Raw genomic sequence first — 13,002 nt, forward strand, 5'->3', positions numbered from 1 at the left:
TACACATATATTATATATATATATATATATATATATATATATATATATATATATATATATATATTTTAAAATGCAAAGATTATTATAATGAAATAGTATATTATTCGCAAAATTACCGTTAGATGGTGCTTCAAACGCTTCCGAACTATCGATAATGCAGTTTTTCAACGAAACGCGTCCATGTTTATATATATGTTGTTTATAAATGGTGCATGTGATTCTAAGTACATTGACGTTTTATGTAAATAATTTAATTGCCTTAGTATATATATACACACACACATACACACACGTTTATATTCACTACTTTTGCTATTATAAAAAATACGATAAAATGGGTAAAAGATATTACTGCGATTATTGCGATAGATCGTTTAAGGACGATCCAGAAGCCAGGAGAAAACATCTTTCTAGTTTACAGCATGCCAAAAACCGAGCGGATCATTATAGTTTTTACAAAGGTATTTAACGTAATTTAATAATATTAAACTTTTACAAAGAATATTATTATCAAAAGGAACTATCATGAAAACCTAACCTATAAGATCTTCCTTTTATTTTCCATTATCTGTATTATTTTTATTTCCATTGGAAATGATTCCTTTTAGATCCCGAAACAATATTGCAAGAAGAACAAGGAAAAATACCATGCAAAAGGTATATGAGCAGTGGTGATTGTGCTTTTGGAAGTAGTTGCAAATTTTCTCATTATGCACCATCCTTGATATGGGAACTTCAGCATATCGGTAATAATAATAAATACTAAGGAATATTTTAAGATATAGACCAGATCATATTAATATCTTTTGTAATTTAAAGTTGCAGCTAAACAAATGGCAGCATCTCACTTTAGACCACAAGGTGGATGGCCCAATCCAGATGATATAGTTAAAGAATTTTTTGTAGATATTACCAATCCAGATACAACAGAAGAATTTACTTATCCCATATGGGATGTACCATCGGAATTACATAATTATCCAAACTTACCACCATCGTTATGGCCTGTCACACCAGAAAGCCTTACCGATTCCAATTTTGCACAGTGGAGTTGATGTAAATAGCTTTCACACTCTGCTTTGAACACATTGTACATATACAATAACATATTAATTTAAATGAAATAAGTTTACGTAAACAAGATAATATAAAAATTAATTTCATGTCAATAAAAATCATCACCATCATAAATCTCATATTAAAGGATTGTTATAAAACGAAATATAAGTAATTATAAATAATATTTATAATTAATTAATCATTATAAATAATATCAATAATATTAATAACATTATATTCAAGAAATATATTAATTTTTCTCTCTCCATGTCTTTTTCTCTCGAATACTATTTGCATATACTTTTCTTCGTTTCTTGTTGTTTTTCTTTTTTTCTCTCTTTCTTTTTCTTCTTTCTTTTCTTTTTTAAATAAATCAAACCCATTTACATGAAGATTCACAATTTCTTAACAATTTCTTCAGTACAATATTTAGTTAACAAAAAAAAATATATATATATGTATATAAATAATTCTTTATTCATATTGTTCATCTATACACTATAATTTGTTACAATAACATTAATCTTAAAAAAAAAAAAAATTGCCATATTCTAGTGAAAATAAACGAATGACGCGCCATCTTACATAATAAGATGGAAAAAGATCGGAGGGAACATCGGGATTGGTCGATAAATTTCGCGGCCGGGCGTCTACCCCCTCCACCAATCGCCGAGCAAGATCGGGCCGCCGCATAACGACTACGCGTCGCGGCACAGTAGCGAAGTGTCCGTTGGCACGAATGCATTTGGCGGTTTATTGATAATTCTTAGTTTCTTCGTTGGCGCGTCGTTTCTCGTCGGTAAAACTTAGTCGATTCCTTTATCCTTACTTTCTCGTACGTTCACCGATCACCGCGCACATTAAGATTATGTGGTCGAAAAGTTCGACTCGGTATTCGAAGAAGCGCCGATCGTCGTCCATCGTCCTTCTTCGTTTCTGTGTTTGAAGGAACGCATGCGGTGCTTCGATTCGTCCTGACGCCGCCGGGGCCCCTTCGCCGATTTTGCCAACTGGATTTTTTTTTTTTTGATCCTCTCTTGTTGTGTCCCACTACCAGCTAACAACTACACCTCGTCATAGTCGGTGAGTCTTTGTCCTTTTTTACTTAAATTTTCTTCTCTCATTTTTTTCTTTCTTTCTTTCTCTCTTTCTCTCTCTCTCTCTTTCTCTCTTTCTATCTTTCTCTCTCTTTTTCTCTATGTTGCTCACTTGCTCGTTCGCTCTCTTTTTTTTGAAAAGCACATGCGTCAACTTGTTTCTCGCGCGAATTGTGTTACTCGGACGAAAAAAAAACAAAAAAGGGCGATCGGGGTGGTTCGACGTTCTTGAAAAATAAAAACGAAGTAAAAGCGAACAAAAGAAGCGACCAATTAAAAACGTTCGAAATGATTCTTACAATTAAAGATTATCCTTATAGATCGATTATCTCATATATTGCATTTGTCCTTTTTACGAACGTTTTTATTTTTTTTCTCCCTTTTAAATTTACCAACGTTACTGATGGCGGGGTATTTAAGGGGAATGTTATCTGGCATAAAAGCGTTCTTTATGACGTCACACTTTGTTACCTACAATTATCTCATAGAATTTGATTGACGTTTCGTTTATTATTAATCGTTTTATTTGATTTATTGACGTGTACGTGTAATAATAATAAAAAAAGATTATTATATTAGATCGACGTGTGGTATGACAATAATCGTTACATAACCTATAGATATCAGTAATACAACAAAGAGTGAGAGAGAGAGAGAAAGAGAGAAAGAGAGAAAGAGAGAAAACTTTGAAAATCGAATTCAATGTGTTCTCTTTTATGACGCATTAATCGTTGGTATACAAGATGGCGGATAGTGAGAAAAATGAATTTTGCGAGACGATATTTATGAACAACGATCACGTTTCTTAACAATGATCACCATCATTCGTGAGAATAATTTTGAATGATTTGAATTGTAATTGAATCGTATAGTACGATCGAACAGGGATTGACATGTGATTTTCGTACATAAATAATTTAAATGCAGGATATATTTTATCCATATATATATATATATATATATATATATATATATATATATATATATAAATATTAATAATCAAAGAAAGTATACTTTAATATAATAATATTCAATATATTAAGATTACATTGCGATTAAGAATATTATACTCGGTGCATATATATACATATATATATATATAAAACTATTATCACAAGAAAAATATTCAGTTCTCGTGATATTTGATAAAATGACTAACCATTAAGGAAACATGTGATAAAATGATATCAGTATATCGATTGAGAATTTGTTCTCTCTTCAATAAACTTCTTCGTAAGGTTTAAACGAGTTATCGCTCGTTTTTTGGCTCGAATACGTTGATCTGCGTCCTTGCGCGTTCCGTTCCGCGTGCTCGCGCCACGCGATCGAACGATTCCTTTTCGTCGAGCTTTACTAGGCGCCGATTTGAATACAATACCGTTCTCGGATCTACTGCGTTCACTGTTGCGGAACGTGTTACGAGCTATGAAAATCCACCCATCGAGACGTACACATACACGCGCGCGCGCACACACACATACACAAACACACACACCTACATCCACATATATATATATATATATATATATATATAATATGGAATATTGAATATTAAATTTGAATATTAAACTAAAAATTGTTTTACTATATATATATGTATACATTTTGTAATTAATAATCAAAATTTAATTTATAGAAAACAAATTATATTATATAGTCATGAGATATTGGTATTGATAATGATTTATCATAATCATAATCGATTCAGTATAAAAATATCTAAAAATGACAGAACAGTTTCGTTTATTCGTGAGTCGTTCCTTCGGTCTGAAGGGGAGAGAATTGGAAATGATAATCGTATCGTCTAAAGGAGATTCGTACTAAACTAGGGGAGAGGAAAGTAGTAGTGGTAGTAATAGTAATAGTAGTAGTAGTAATATAAGAAGTAGAAGAACAACAACAACAAGACGAAGAAGAAGAAGAAGAAGAGAAGGAGGAGGAGGAAAGAAACTTATATTGCATCGAAAGAAAGAGAGGCAACGACCTGCCAGGGAAAAGTAACATGCAGTCCGGTCACGATTCTTCGAGAAGGTCGTGACCTTGACGATATAGGCTACAATGGTACGTTTACCAATGTGCATCGACGATATTTCGAATTAGTTTTCAATATCGAATTTATGATTGCCTTATTCCGATCCCGATTTATATTAACTGCAATACATACTTACATTTTTCTTTACCTTGTTACTTAAATCCAATGATAGAATTGAATGGATCATACGTACATCCGATATTCGTCTTCTCTTATTTATTATTAATTTTGTTATAATTATGATTTTATAAGAACATCGAGAAAGTTCTTAAATTATATATCCATATAATAATACATACAAATAGAAAATAATAATGATAAATAATAATATTATTTAGACTGACTCATTAATGTTTGAAAAGATTCTCGAGCTTTTTTCAAAGAAAGATTTTCGAACATCTGTGATCCCCTTCATGATACAACAATACAACACGCGTGCACGTTATCCTGAATGAAAGCGATTTCACTCTCGACCTTTTGTCCTTTCTTGCCTCCTCTTCTTACAATCGATTGTCGTGTCGACGTATGACACACGCCATCGTTTCTCTAATTTAATGCCATCAGGCAGTACAATTATTTACAACAAAAAAATACCAACCGTTTGCAGTTGATAATCATTTATCATGATGATAGTAGCCTAAATCGTATACGTACAATTGTAGTTCTATTTATAATTTAATTTCTTATTTATTTTCGTTTATATTATATAACAAATTAATATTATGTAAGATAAAATTATTGAAAATAATTTCGTGAATTTTATTCTCGAACTAATCAACGATAAACTTAAGAGTCTACGCACGAACGAATCAATGATTTCGTTTAGAAGAGACTCTTCAAAGACGAAGAGAAGAAAAAGAAGATGCTAAAAACGTGTCGTCTAGCAATTTAACATGATTTATTTCGATTGCCTTTATGCGGGCCTTATTACGTCACACAATTTCACTGCCCTTTTGTGTCCATTCCATTCGAATCTTTTTTTTTCTTTTTTTCATTTTTGCCACAAGCTAATTTTACACGATGATCAAAATGGATGAAGAGGGGAGGGGATAGAAATTCAAAATTTTATTTTTAGAAATATCACAATATTTTTTTTTTTACGGTAAATTTTATAAATCTTTTTTTCTTTTTATAAATTTCCACATACAATTAATAATAAAATTCCAATTATTTATACATACGTAAATATAAACGAATATTAAAAATTTTTACAAGTCCAATGAGACTTGAAACTCGATTGTAAGACAATAATAAAATATTAATATATATATATAATATATATATATAACATATATATATATTTCTAATACCTTGTAAGAATAATCATAGTATATATACACGAGAGTTAGTATAATAGAAGTTTAATTAAAATCAATGACAGTCAATGATTCGAAATGTTTACTCCTCGTCATTTGAAATGACGATCATTGCTACGAATCTATATCGTGTTTATACGAAGCAATTTTTATTTTGACTAATGTGACAGACGTCAGAGTTCTATTATCAAGAAGAAAAATAGAGTCGTCTTTTGATCTTCTGCTTCTCTTTATCAATCGTTCATTGACGCTTACTAATCACATTGCAATTCGTTTTTTCGTTTTCTTCTTATTTTATTCTACATTTACTTCATATTATTATTATTATTTTTTTCTTTCTTTTTTTTTAATTTTTATTTTTATTTTGCAATCGTCGTATTTCACGAGATTTGATCTATCATATAATAATAATAATAATAATTATTATTATTATTATTATTGATGGTTTAACTATGATTGTTATTTACTTTTTTCTCGTTTTATATTTTTATAATAACAATTGAAATTCAGTATAATTTCGTTTATTCACGCAGATTATTATTCTTTTTTTTTTTTTTTTTCAAGTATTTCTTATATGGGAGGGGAAGAAGAAAATCAAAGAAGGAAATAAAAAAAGTTAAATATTTAGAAATCCAAATAGTCTATTAACGAATGCTCGTTTAAAATCTACTAGATAAGATAAATTTATAGATTTCAGTGTTCCTCGTAATTTTTTTTTTTTTTTTTTTTTTTAGACCCGATGACGAATTCGTTTATCGTCCGTGGCTTTTAAAAGTGTCAACTCTCTTCGAACTTTCGCGGTTTTCTTTCGCAACACGACATTTCTGCGGTAAAATCTGTCAATAACCGTTACACTGCGGTTTCAGGTGTTTAATCGAACAGGTTTAAACCCGATATGTCTTTCCTCGCCATTAGCAACCGAGGCCGTGCGTTGGTTCGATGGATACAACATCGTTCCATCGTTGTTCCTTGTTCGAAATACCGATCGAACAAAGGACAAAGACATATTCCTAGCTCATCGTATTTTTTTAATGCTATTCATAATCATTGTCTTTCTTCGTCGTCGTCGTCGTCGTCGTCGTCGTTGTTATAGTAATAAAAACAAAAAAAAATAAAAAGAAAGGAATTATTAAACACGTGCTATTATCGATAAGAAATGATAGAAAGTCATCGTTGTTGCTGATCGAAAATTAATTATACCATTTTACAAATGACAACCAACAATTCTTAGGGTTGTAATTTTACGATCTGATAAAAGAAAAAGTTAGCTTAAGTCTAGAAAGAGAATAATTCGTCTTTTTTTTCCTTTTTCTTCTTCTTCTTTTTTTTTTTTTATCGCTTATGAACTTTCGATGCAGAAAAAAGAAATGGAAATAAATTTGAAGGAAAGATATTTTGTATGTTATTTCTATGATAAAGATTAATCATTTCCTAACAAAATTAAAATAACAAAGATAATTCCAACGATAAGTCATTTTTGTATTAAAGTTAAAAATCAAACGATCAAAAATATCTTTCTTTTTTTTTTTTTTTTTTTTTTTCTTTTTTTACAGTTCCTTTTTTCTTCTTATTATTAGCATTCGAATAAGATACTTTATGGGGGAAAAAAAAGAAAAAGAAAAGAAAAAAAATAGAATGAATACAATTTGAAGTCGTACGTTATAAGAGAAAGCCGAGTTAGCTGGACATCGAGAGCGAGTGTTCGTTGCAAATTTATTACGCGTCTGGGCCCGTGTTTATGGTGGCATTAATCAAAAGCACGTCTAACGGACACGATAAACAATGGCCCATTAGATTTTCGAGTTGAGCCTTTCTACAGTGTATTAAAATTCCACGGGTCGATGTATCTCGTCAGGTGCAAGGGGGTTAGTTTACAATTTCTTCAAAAAAAAAAAAAAAAAAAAAAAAAAAAAAAAAAAAAAAAAAAAAAAAAAAAAAAAAAAAAAAAAAAAAAAAAAAGAAGAAGAAGAAAAAAAAATAAATAAATAAAATCAATAAATAAATGAATAAATAAATAAAAATAAAAAAGAAAAGCCAATTAATCCTTCGCAATGAAAATAAAATAAAATAAAATTTGTTCTAGCTCTTATACACTTTCAATGATCTTTTAAAAATATCCAATTGTAATAATAACTTTGGACAATTAAATTAAATTAAATTAATATTAACAATAAATTTATTATTTATTTAATAGTGATCATGACATTACACGAATAATGACACATGTATGCTGTGGTAGTATCCGTGTATTACTATGTACACGAATACGTCACTGTTTGTATGCACTTTCGACTAGAATTATACAACTTGGCGAATATCCATAGATTTTCTACGCGTCACCAAAGCTAACACCCACCCATTCATAACTTTTACCTATGTACATATGTGTATGTCGGAAATACCTTTAAATACCATCTCAACGTAGACGGCAAAAGTTGAGGTCTCTCCTTTTATTCACTTCTTCCTCGTTTAAAGCGGTAATAATTTATAGCTTCAGTTTATTCGAATTATCAAAGGAATTTGATTGGCATTAAATTTTTGTAATCATTGTATTATAAAATTATTAATAATATTATCCTCATTAATTGTCATCGTTCCCATTTTAATAATATTTTTAATTTTTAATAATATCATTTATATATTATTCCAATAATATTGATTGCAATTGTATGGATATAATAGAACGGATCAAATATTCTCAGGTGATTTTAAAAAATGAATTTAATTTTTTAATAATTTCTTAATATAATATTTACTTCCTTTTCTTCTCGACAAACTGTAATAATATTAGTCTAGGAACTTTTTAAGGTCCATCTTAAAAACTCAAATTCCATTCATTTGTAATAACGTAAAAGGAAGTAGAGAGAAAAAGAGAGAAAAAATAAAAAAAGAAATAATAATAATTATAAAGACAAACAAATATTTAGTTGCGCGGGTCAAGATTCGATATTGAAGTGCGTACTGCGATGGCACGTATAGAAAACACGCACTATTTACTATTCTTGACGATCGTTTCCTTCCTTTTTCCCCAGTTTTATTTCCCGCACCAGCACCGATCGGCGAGAGTGATCGCCGTTCGGAATGAGATCCAGTTTCGCTCTTCGTTAGTTCACGTTCGTGGCATCGGCAGCCATTTATGGAACGCCAAGAAGCGTGTTCGCTTAGTATTATGAGAGAGCTATGCATCGACGAGCCTTTTATTTACGCCGTTTTATTTTTATTTATTTATTTACGTCGTTTTATTTTTATTTATTTATTTACGTCATTTTATTTTTATTTATTTATTTACGTCGTTTTATTTTTATTTATTTATTTATTTATTTATTTATTATTTATTTTTTTTTCTGGAAGGAAACATGAATTTTTGCTCTCATTTTTCTTTTTTTTCTCTCTATTTTATTACAAAAAAAAAAAGAAAAAAGAAAGAAAGAAAGAAATAAAAAGTTAAGAGGACTCGTGAGTTTTATCTATAATATTCCTGATAACTGATTTTTTTTTCTTTTTCTTTTTTTTTCTTGTACTCCCGTCCCAATCTTTTTTTTTCTTTTTTTACAAGAAATAAATAACATGCAATAGATACAATATAGATGTTTGATAAGAATTAAAAGACAAAAAATAAAGGAAAAGAACTTACTAAACTACAGAGATTTTTGAAAAAAAAAAAAAAATAAAAAAATAAGAAAAAAAACAAGGTTCTTTTTATCGGATAACTAGAAAAAGAAAATTAAGATAATGCCCGCATAAAATAGTCTTAATCTAGCATAACGAAGTTGGTTTTCTTCTTTTCCCCTTTTTTTTTTTTTAAATGTGTGGATATAAAAACACAATCAAAATATTTATATAAAATCCAAAATGTATACCGTGTATATAATACATATGTATGTATATACAATATCGAATGAATATTTTAAATACGTTAAATGTTATTCGTTACTACGTTTCTGAATTAATTAATAACAGTGAGCTCGAGGATAAAGGAAATCACCTTCGTATACGATAAATATGTCGATCGATATATCGAGAAAATGCATATGAACTATGGAGAATTGGTAATATTTGCAACAGCACTCCTGGAAGCAAGTGCTTTCGGATATAAGCACTTCGGTAATCGAGCCGAAAGGAGATTTTTCTTATTCCGCATCGTGTTACGTGAACGGTCGGTCACTCGTAAGTCATCTCGCGGATAATGAAGCAGAACGATGGCGTAACGGTAACACGCATCGATTCTATAGTTATAAACGCGAAAGTTTTATGTATTTTACGAGCACAACGAGCCCCCACTTTCTACGTTCCCATCTCAAACAGATTGCTATTAAAACATATAAAAATGCATATATATGATATGTATTTTCTCCTTTTGTTCTTTTTATTTATTTATATATTTATTTATTTATTTATTTATTTTTTTAACATGCATGCATACATACATGCTATTCGTGTTTATTATTTGTAAATATTGTTAATTTTAATCTTTTATATTTTATTATTATTGTTTTTTTTTTTTTTTGTAATACGTACATATAAATGTATACAAGGAACTTTTTAGGAAATAAAAAGCTTCTCGTATTATATACACATATATATACATATATATATATATTATATATATAAGATAAAGCGTGACTACAAAGACCTCGTGTTTCTGCTGGCCAGCTCGTAAAGTTTCTCCTCTGGTAGCGTGAAACTACGAAGTATAGCGATAACGTTGATATATATATATATATATATATATATATATATATATATATATATATATATATATATATATGCATACTTATGTATAGTTTATATATATATATATATATAAACAACATAGTTTAGGTATAACAAGAAAGTATATGGAACACACAATGTATATAAATCTTAACTAAGCAGAGAAATAATCCATAAAGCTACATACGTGTATGTATGTATATGTATATGTATATGTATATGTATATGTATATGTATATGTATATGTATATGTATATGTATATGTATAAATATATATAATGTAGACAAACCGTTTATAATATTTTCTTCGATTCTCGGTATTGAGATATGCACGAGAAAGATTAGTAAGGAAGTCGAACAGCTTTCAAGAGTAACGTCTGTGTCATCGATGATCGATGATCGATAATAGTTCTTGGAAAAAAAAAAAAAAAAGAAAAAAGAAAAAAGGGAAGACGTTTTTCAATCAACAAACAAACAGATATTTTTAAACTCAAAAATTATATAATTATAAATCGATCTTAATATTAATATCTTTAGTAATAGTATTATGTCGTTATTAATACAATAAGAAAATAAATTTCTTTTACGTCATTACATATATCCTTATTTTTATATTATGAATTTAACACTTCCATTGAGGTACATATAGTTAACATATTTATCGTAATAAGTATAATACGAGTAAAAAATGTATATCGATCGTTAGAATTGAATAGTTATCGTCGAATAGATTAGCGATAAGAAAATTATCATGATCTCGTGTAATATTAAGACACGATAGACAGAAAGAGAAAGAAAAGGAGAGAGAAAGAGATAAATAGATAGATAGATAGATAGATAGTTAGAAGTATAGTTTTAAATTTCTTAACGAAGAATTTATATTTATATTATTTTCATCGGAAGTTTTACTTTCAACTATGTAAGTATATCGTATTATTGATGTGATATTAATTCTGACGAAGTATATCGTATGTTCTATTTATTGAACTTGATTTGAGTGGTAAGGAGAAAAAAGAGAGGGACAGAGAGAGAGAGAGAGAGAGAGAGAGAAAGAAATTGCTACATACCATAGGTATGAAATAAGTAGTATAATAAGATCGAGTTTTAATAATAGTTGTCTATCGTTGGAATGAGTTCTTTTCTTTTTCCATTATTCTCTTGGAGAGTTGGACTTTGATTGGCTTTTGTTCGTTTAATATGATAATACGAGAATTTATGTATAAATATACACACGCATATACGACATATATATATATATATATATATCTACGTGTTTATATATAAAGACAATAATTTCTAAAATAAAAATTATTCATTATAATTATTTTCCCAATAATTTGTGTAAATAATGCACCGATTTAATAGCTTATAATTGATTTATTATAATTTAATCTAACTAATACATATTCCTAAGGAATAAAATGATATATGTACATATAGATGTATTCGTATATATACATATATATATATATATATATATATATATATATATATATGTATATGTATATATCAGTAAATATCGCTTTACCTTGAAGTAACCGTACTTACGGAATAATGGAAAGTTATCATAAAAACGGAAACGAAGTGGTCGGTGAGAGATACTATCTATTAGGTCGTTTCTCGAAGCAAGACTTGGAATTCTAATCACGTCGTTTAGAATAATTATATTGAAGTACAGAGAGCTAGAGGGAGAGAGAGGGAGAAAGAGAGGAGGAGGAGAGATTCCATTCAGTTCTTTAAACATTTTCATCGAGAGATTTCGAGATATTTTTTTTTCTTCTTTTTTTTCTTCTTTTTTTCTTCCTTCTCCGATCAGAACGAACTTTTTATATTTCGTAGCGTTATTGAGGAAGGAAAAAAAAGGAACAAATTTGAAGGATAAAAAGTAAAAAAGAGAAATAGAAGAGATAAAAGGAAGAAGAAGCAGAAAAAAAGAATATCGAAATACGATTCGTTGGCTCTTATCGTTCACGTCAGATCGCAATGTCAATTTGCGGAATAACGTTAAACAAATACACACGATGAGAAGTATACACTGTATTGGTCGACTATTTTCTTTTTCTTCTCTCTATCTCATTCGTGTCTTTCTTTTTTCTCTCTCTCTCTCTTTCTTCTTTTCTTCTTTTTTTTACTCTTCTTCCTTTTTTCTTTTCTTTTCTTATACGCACAAATAATGATTTGATTTATGATTTTTAGGAAGCACTTAGAGATATACCTGTATAATGTATTTATTAATGTATATATGTGTGTATAAATATATGATTTGCATAAATTTCAACATACGTACATATGTATGTATATATGTATGTATGTATGTATATATTTATGTCTACATGTACTTATAATCAACGTAAAAGTCTACAAATGTATGATTTACGTAAGTACATATATATATATATATATATATATATATATATATGCATCTATGTATCTATGTATTTATGTAGGATGCGTACGTGTGTTTATATTGCGACGGAGATCGATCATATGATTATCTTTGGTCTTGTATATCTACATTGTTAGAATTGAATAATTCATGGAATAGGACAGAACGGAATGGAGAAAAGAGTGTCGTTTCAAAGTGAAAATCTTTACGCGTGCGTCTGAGTCAGTCAGGTCGGTAGCATATTCCAAATTTCTAACGTGGTCCGATGCATTCCATTCTTGCTGAGGAAATAACGCATGAAAAGAAAGTTTCAAAGCGATGACACATCGTAAAAAATGTTCCTGTCTTTATCCGACATCTCGATCTTTTTATCTTTAATCTCTGTTGGATCTCTTTTGG

At 29.0% G+C, this 13,002-nt stretch overlaps 2 protein-coding genes across 2 annotated transcripts in view; both read left to right on the top strand.

The window, feature by feature from the left end:
• The first annotated feature begins 51 nt into the window (after positions 1 to 51).
• Positions 52 to 1,323, top strand: LOC124430535 (zinc finger matrin-type protein 5). Its single transcript, XM_046977255.1, has 3 exons — positions 52 to 461; positions 609 to 746; positions 820 to 1,323. The coding sequence occupies exons 1-3, from the start codon at positions 206 to 208 to the stop codon at positions 1,053 to 1,055; spliced, it is 630 nt and encodes a 209-aa protein (XP_046833211.1). The 5' UTR covers positions 52 to 205; the 3' UTR covers positions 1,056 to 1,323.
• A 436-nt stretch (positions 1,324 to 1,759) lies between these two features.
• LOC124430624 (pleckstrin homology-like domain family B member 1) overlaps positions 1,760 to 13,002 on the top strand; it is a 45,637-nt gene continuing 34,394 nt past the window's right edge. Inside the window, exon 1 of the mRNA XM_046977479.1 lies at positions 1,760 to 2,142. The gene's annotated coding sequence lies outside the window, so the exon portion shown is untranslated. The remainder of the gene's footprint in view (positions 2,143 to 13,002) is intronic.

This window comes from Vespa crabro, chromosome 19 (genome assembly GCF_910589235.1).
Source record: "Vespa crabro chromosome 19, iyVesCrab1.2, whole genome shotgun sequence".
In the NCBI taxonomy this organism is placed as follows: Eukaryota; Metazoa; Arthropoda; class Insecta; order Hymenoptera; family Vespidae; genus Vespa; species Vespa crabro.

Coding starts and splice junctions, on each gene's coding strand:
- LOC124430535 (XM_046977255.1), top strand. CDS start 206: ATGGTGCATGTGATTCTAAGTACATTGACGTTTTATGTAAATAATTTA. Junction 462..608: donor TCATTATAGTTTTTACAAAG/GTATTTAACGTA, acceptor GATTCCTTTTAG/ATCCCGAAACAATATTGCAA. Junction 747..819: donor ATGGGAACTTCAGCATATCG/GTAATAATAATA, acceptor TGTAATTTAAAG/TTGCAGCTAAACAAATGGCA.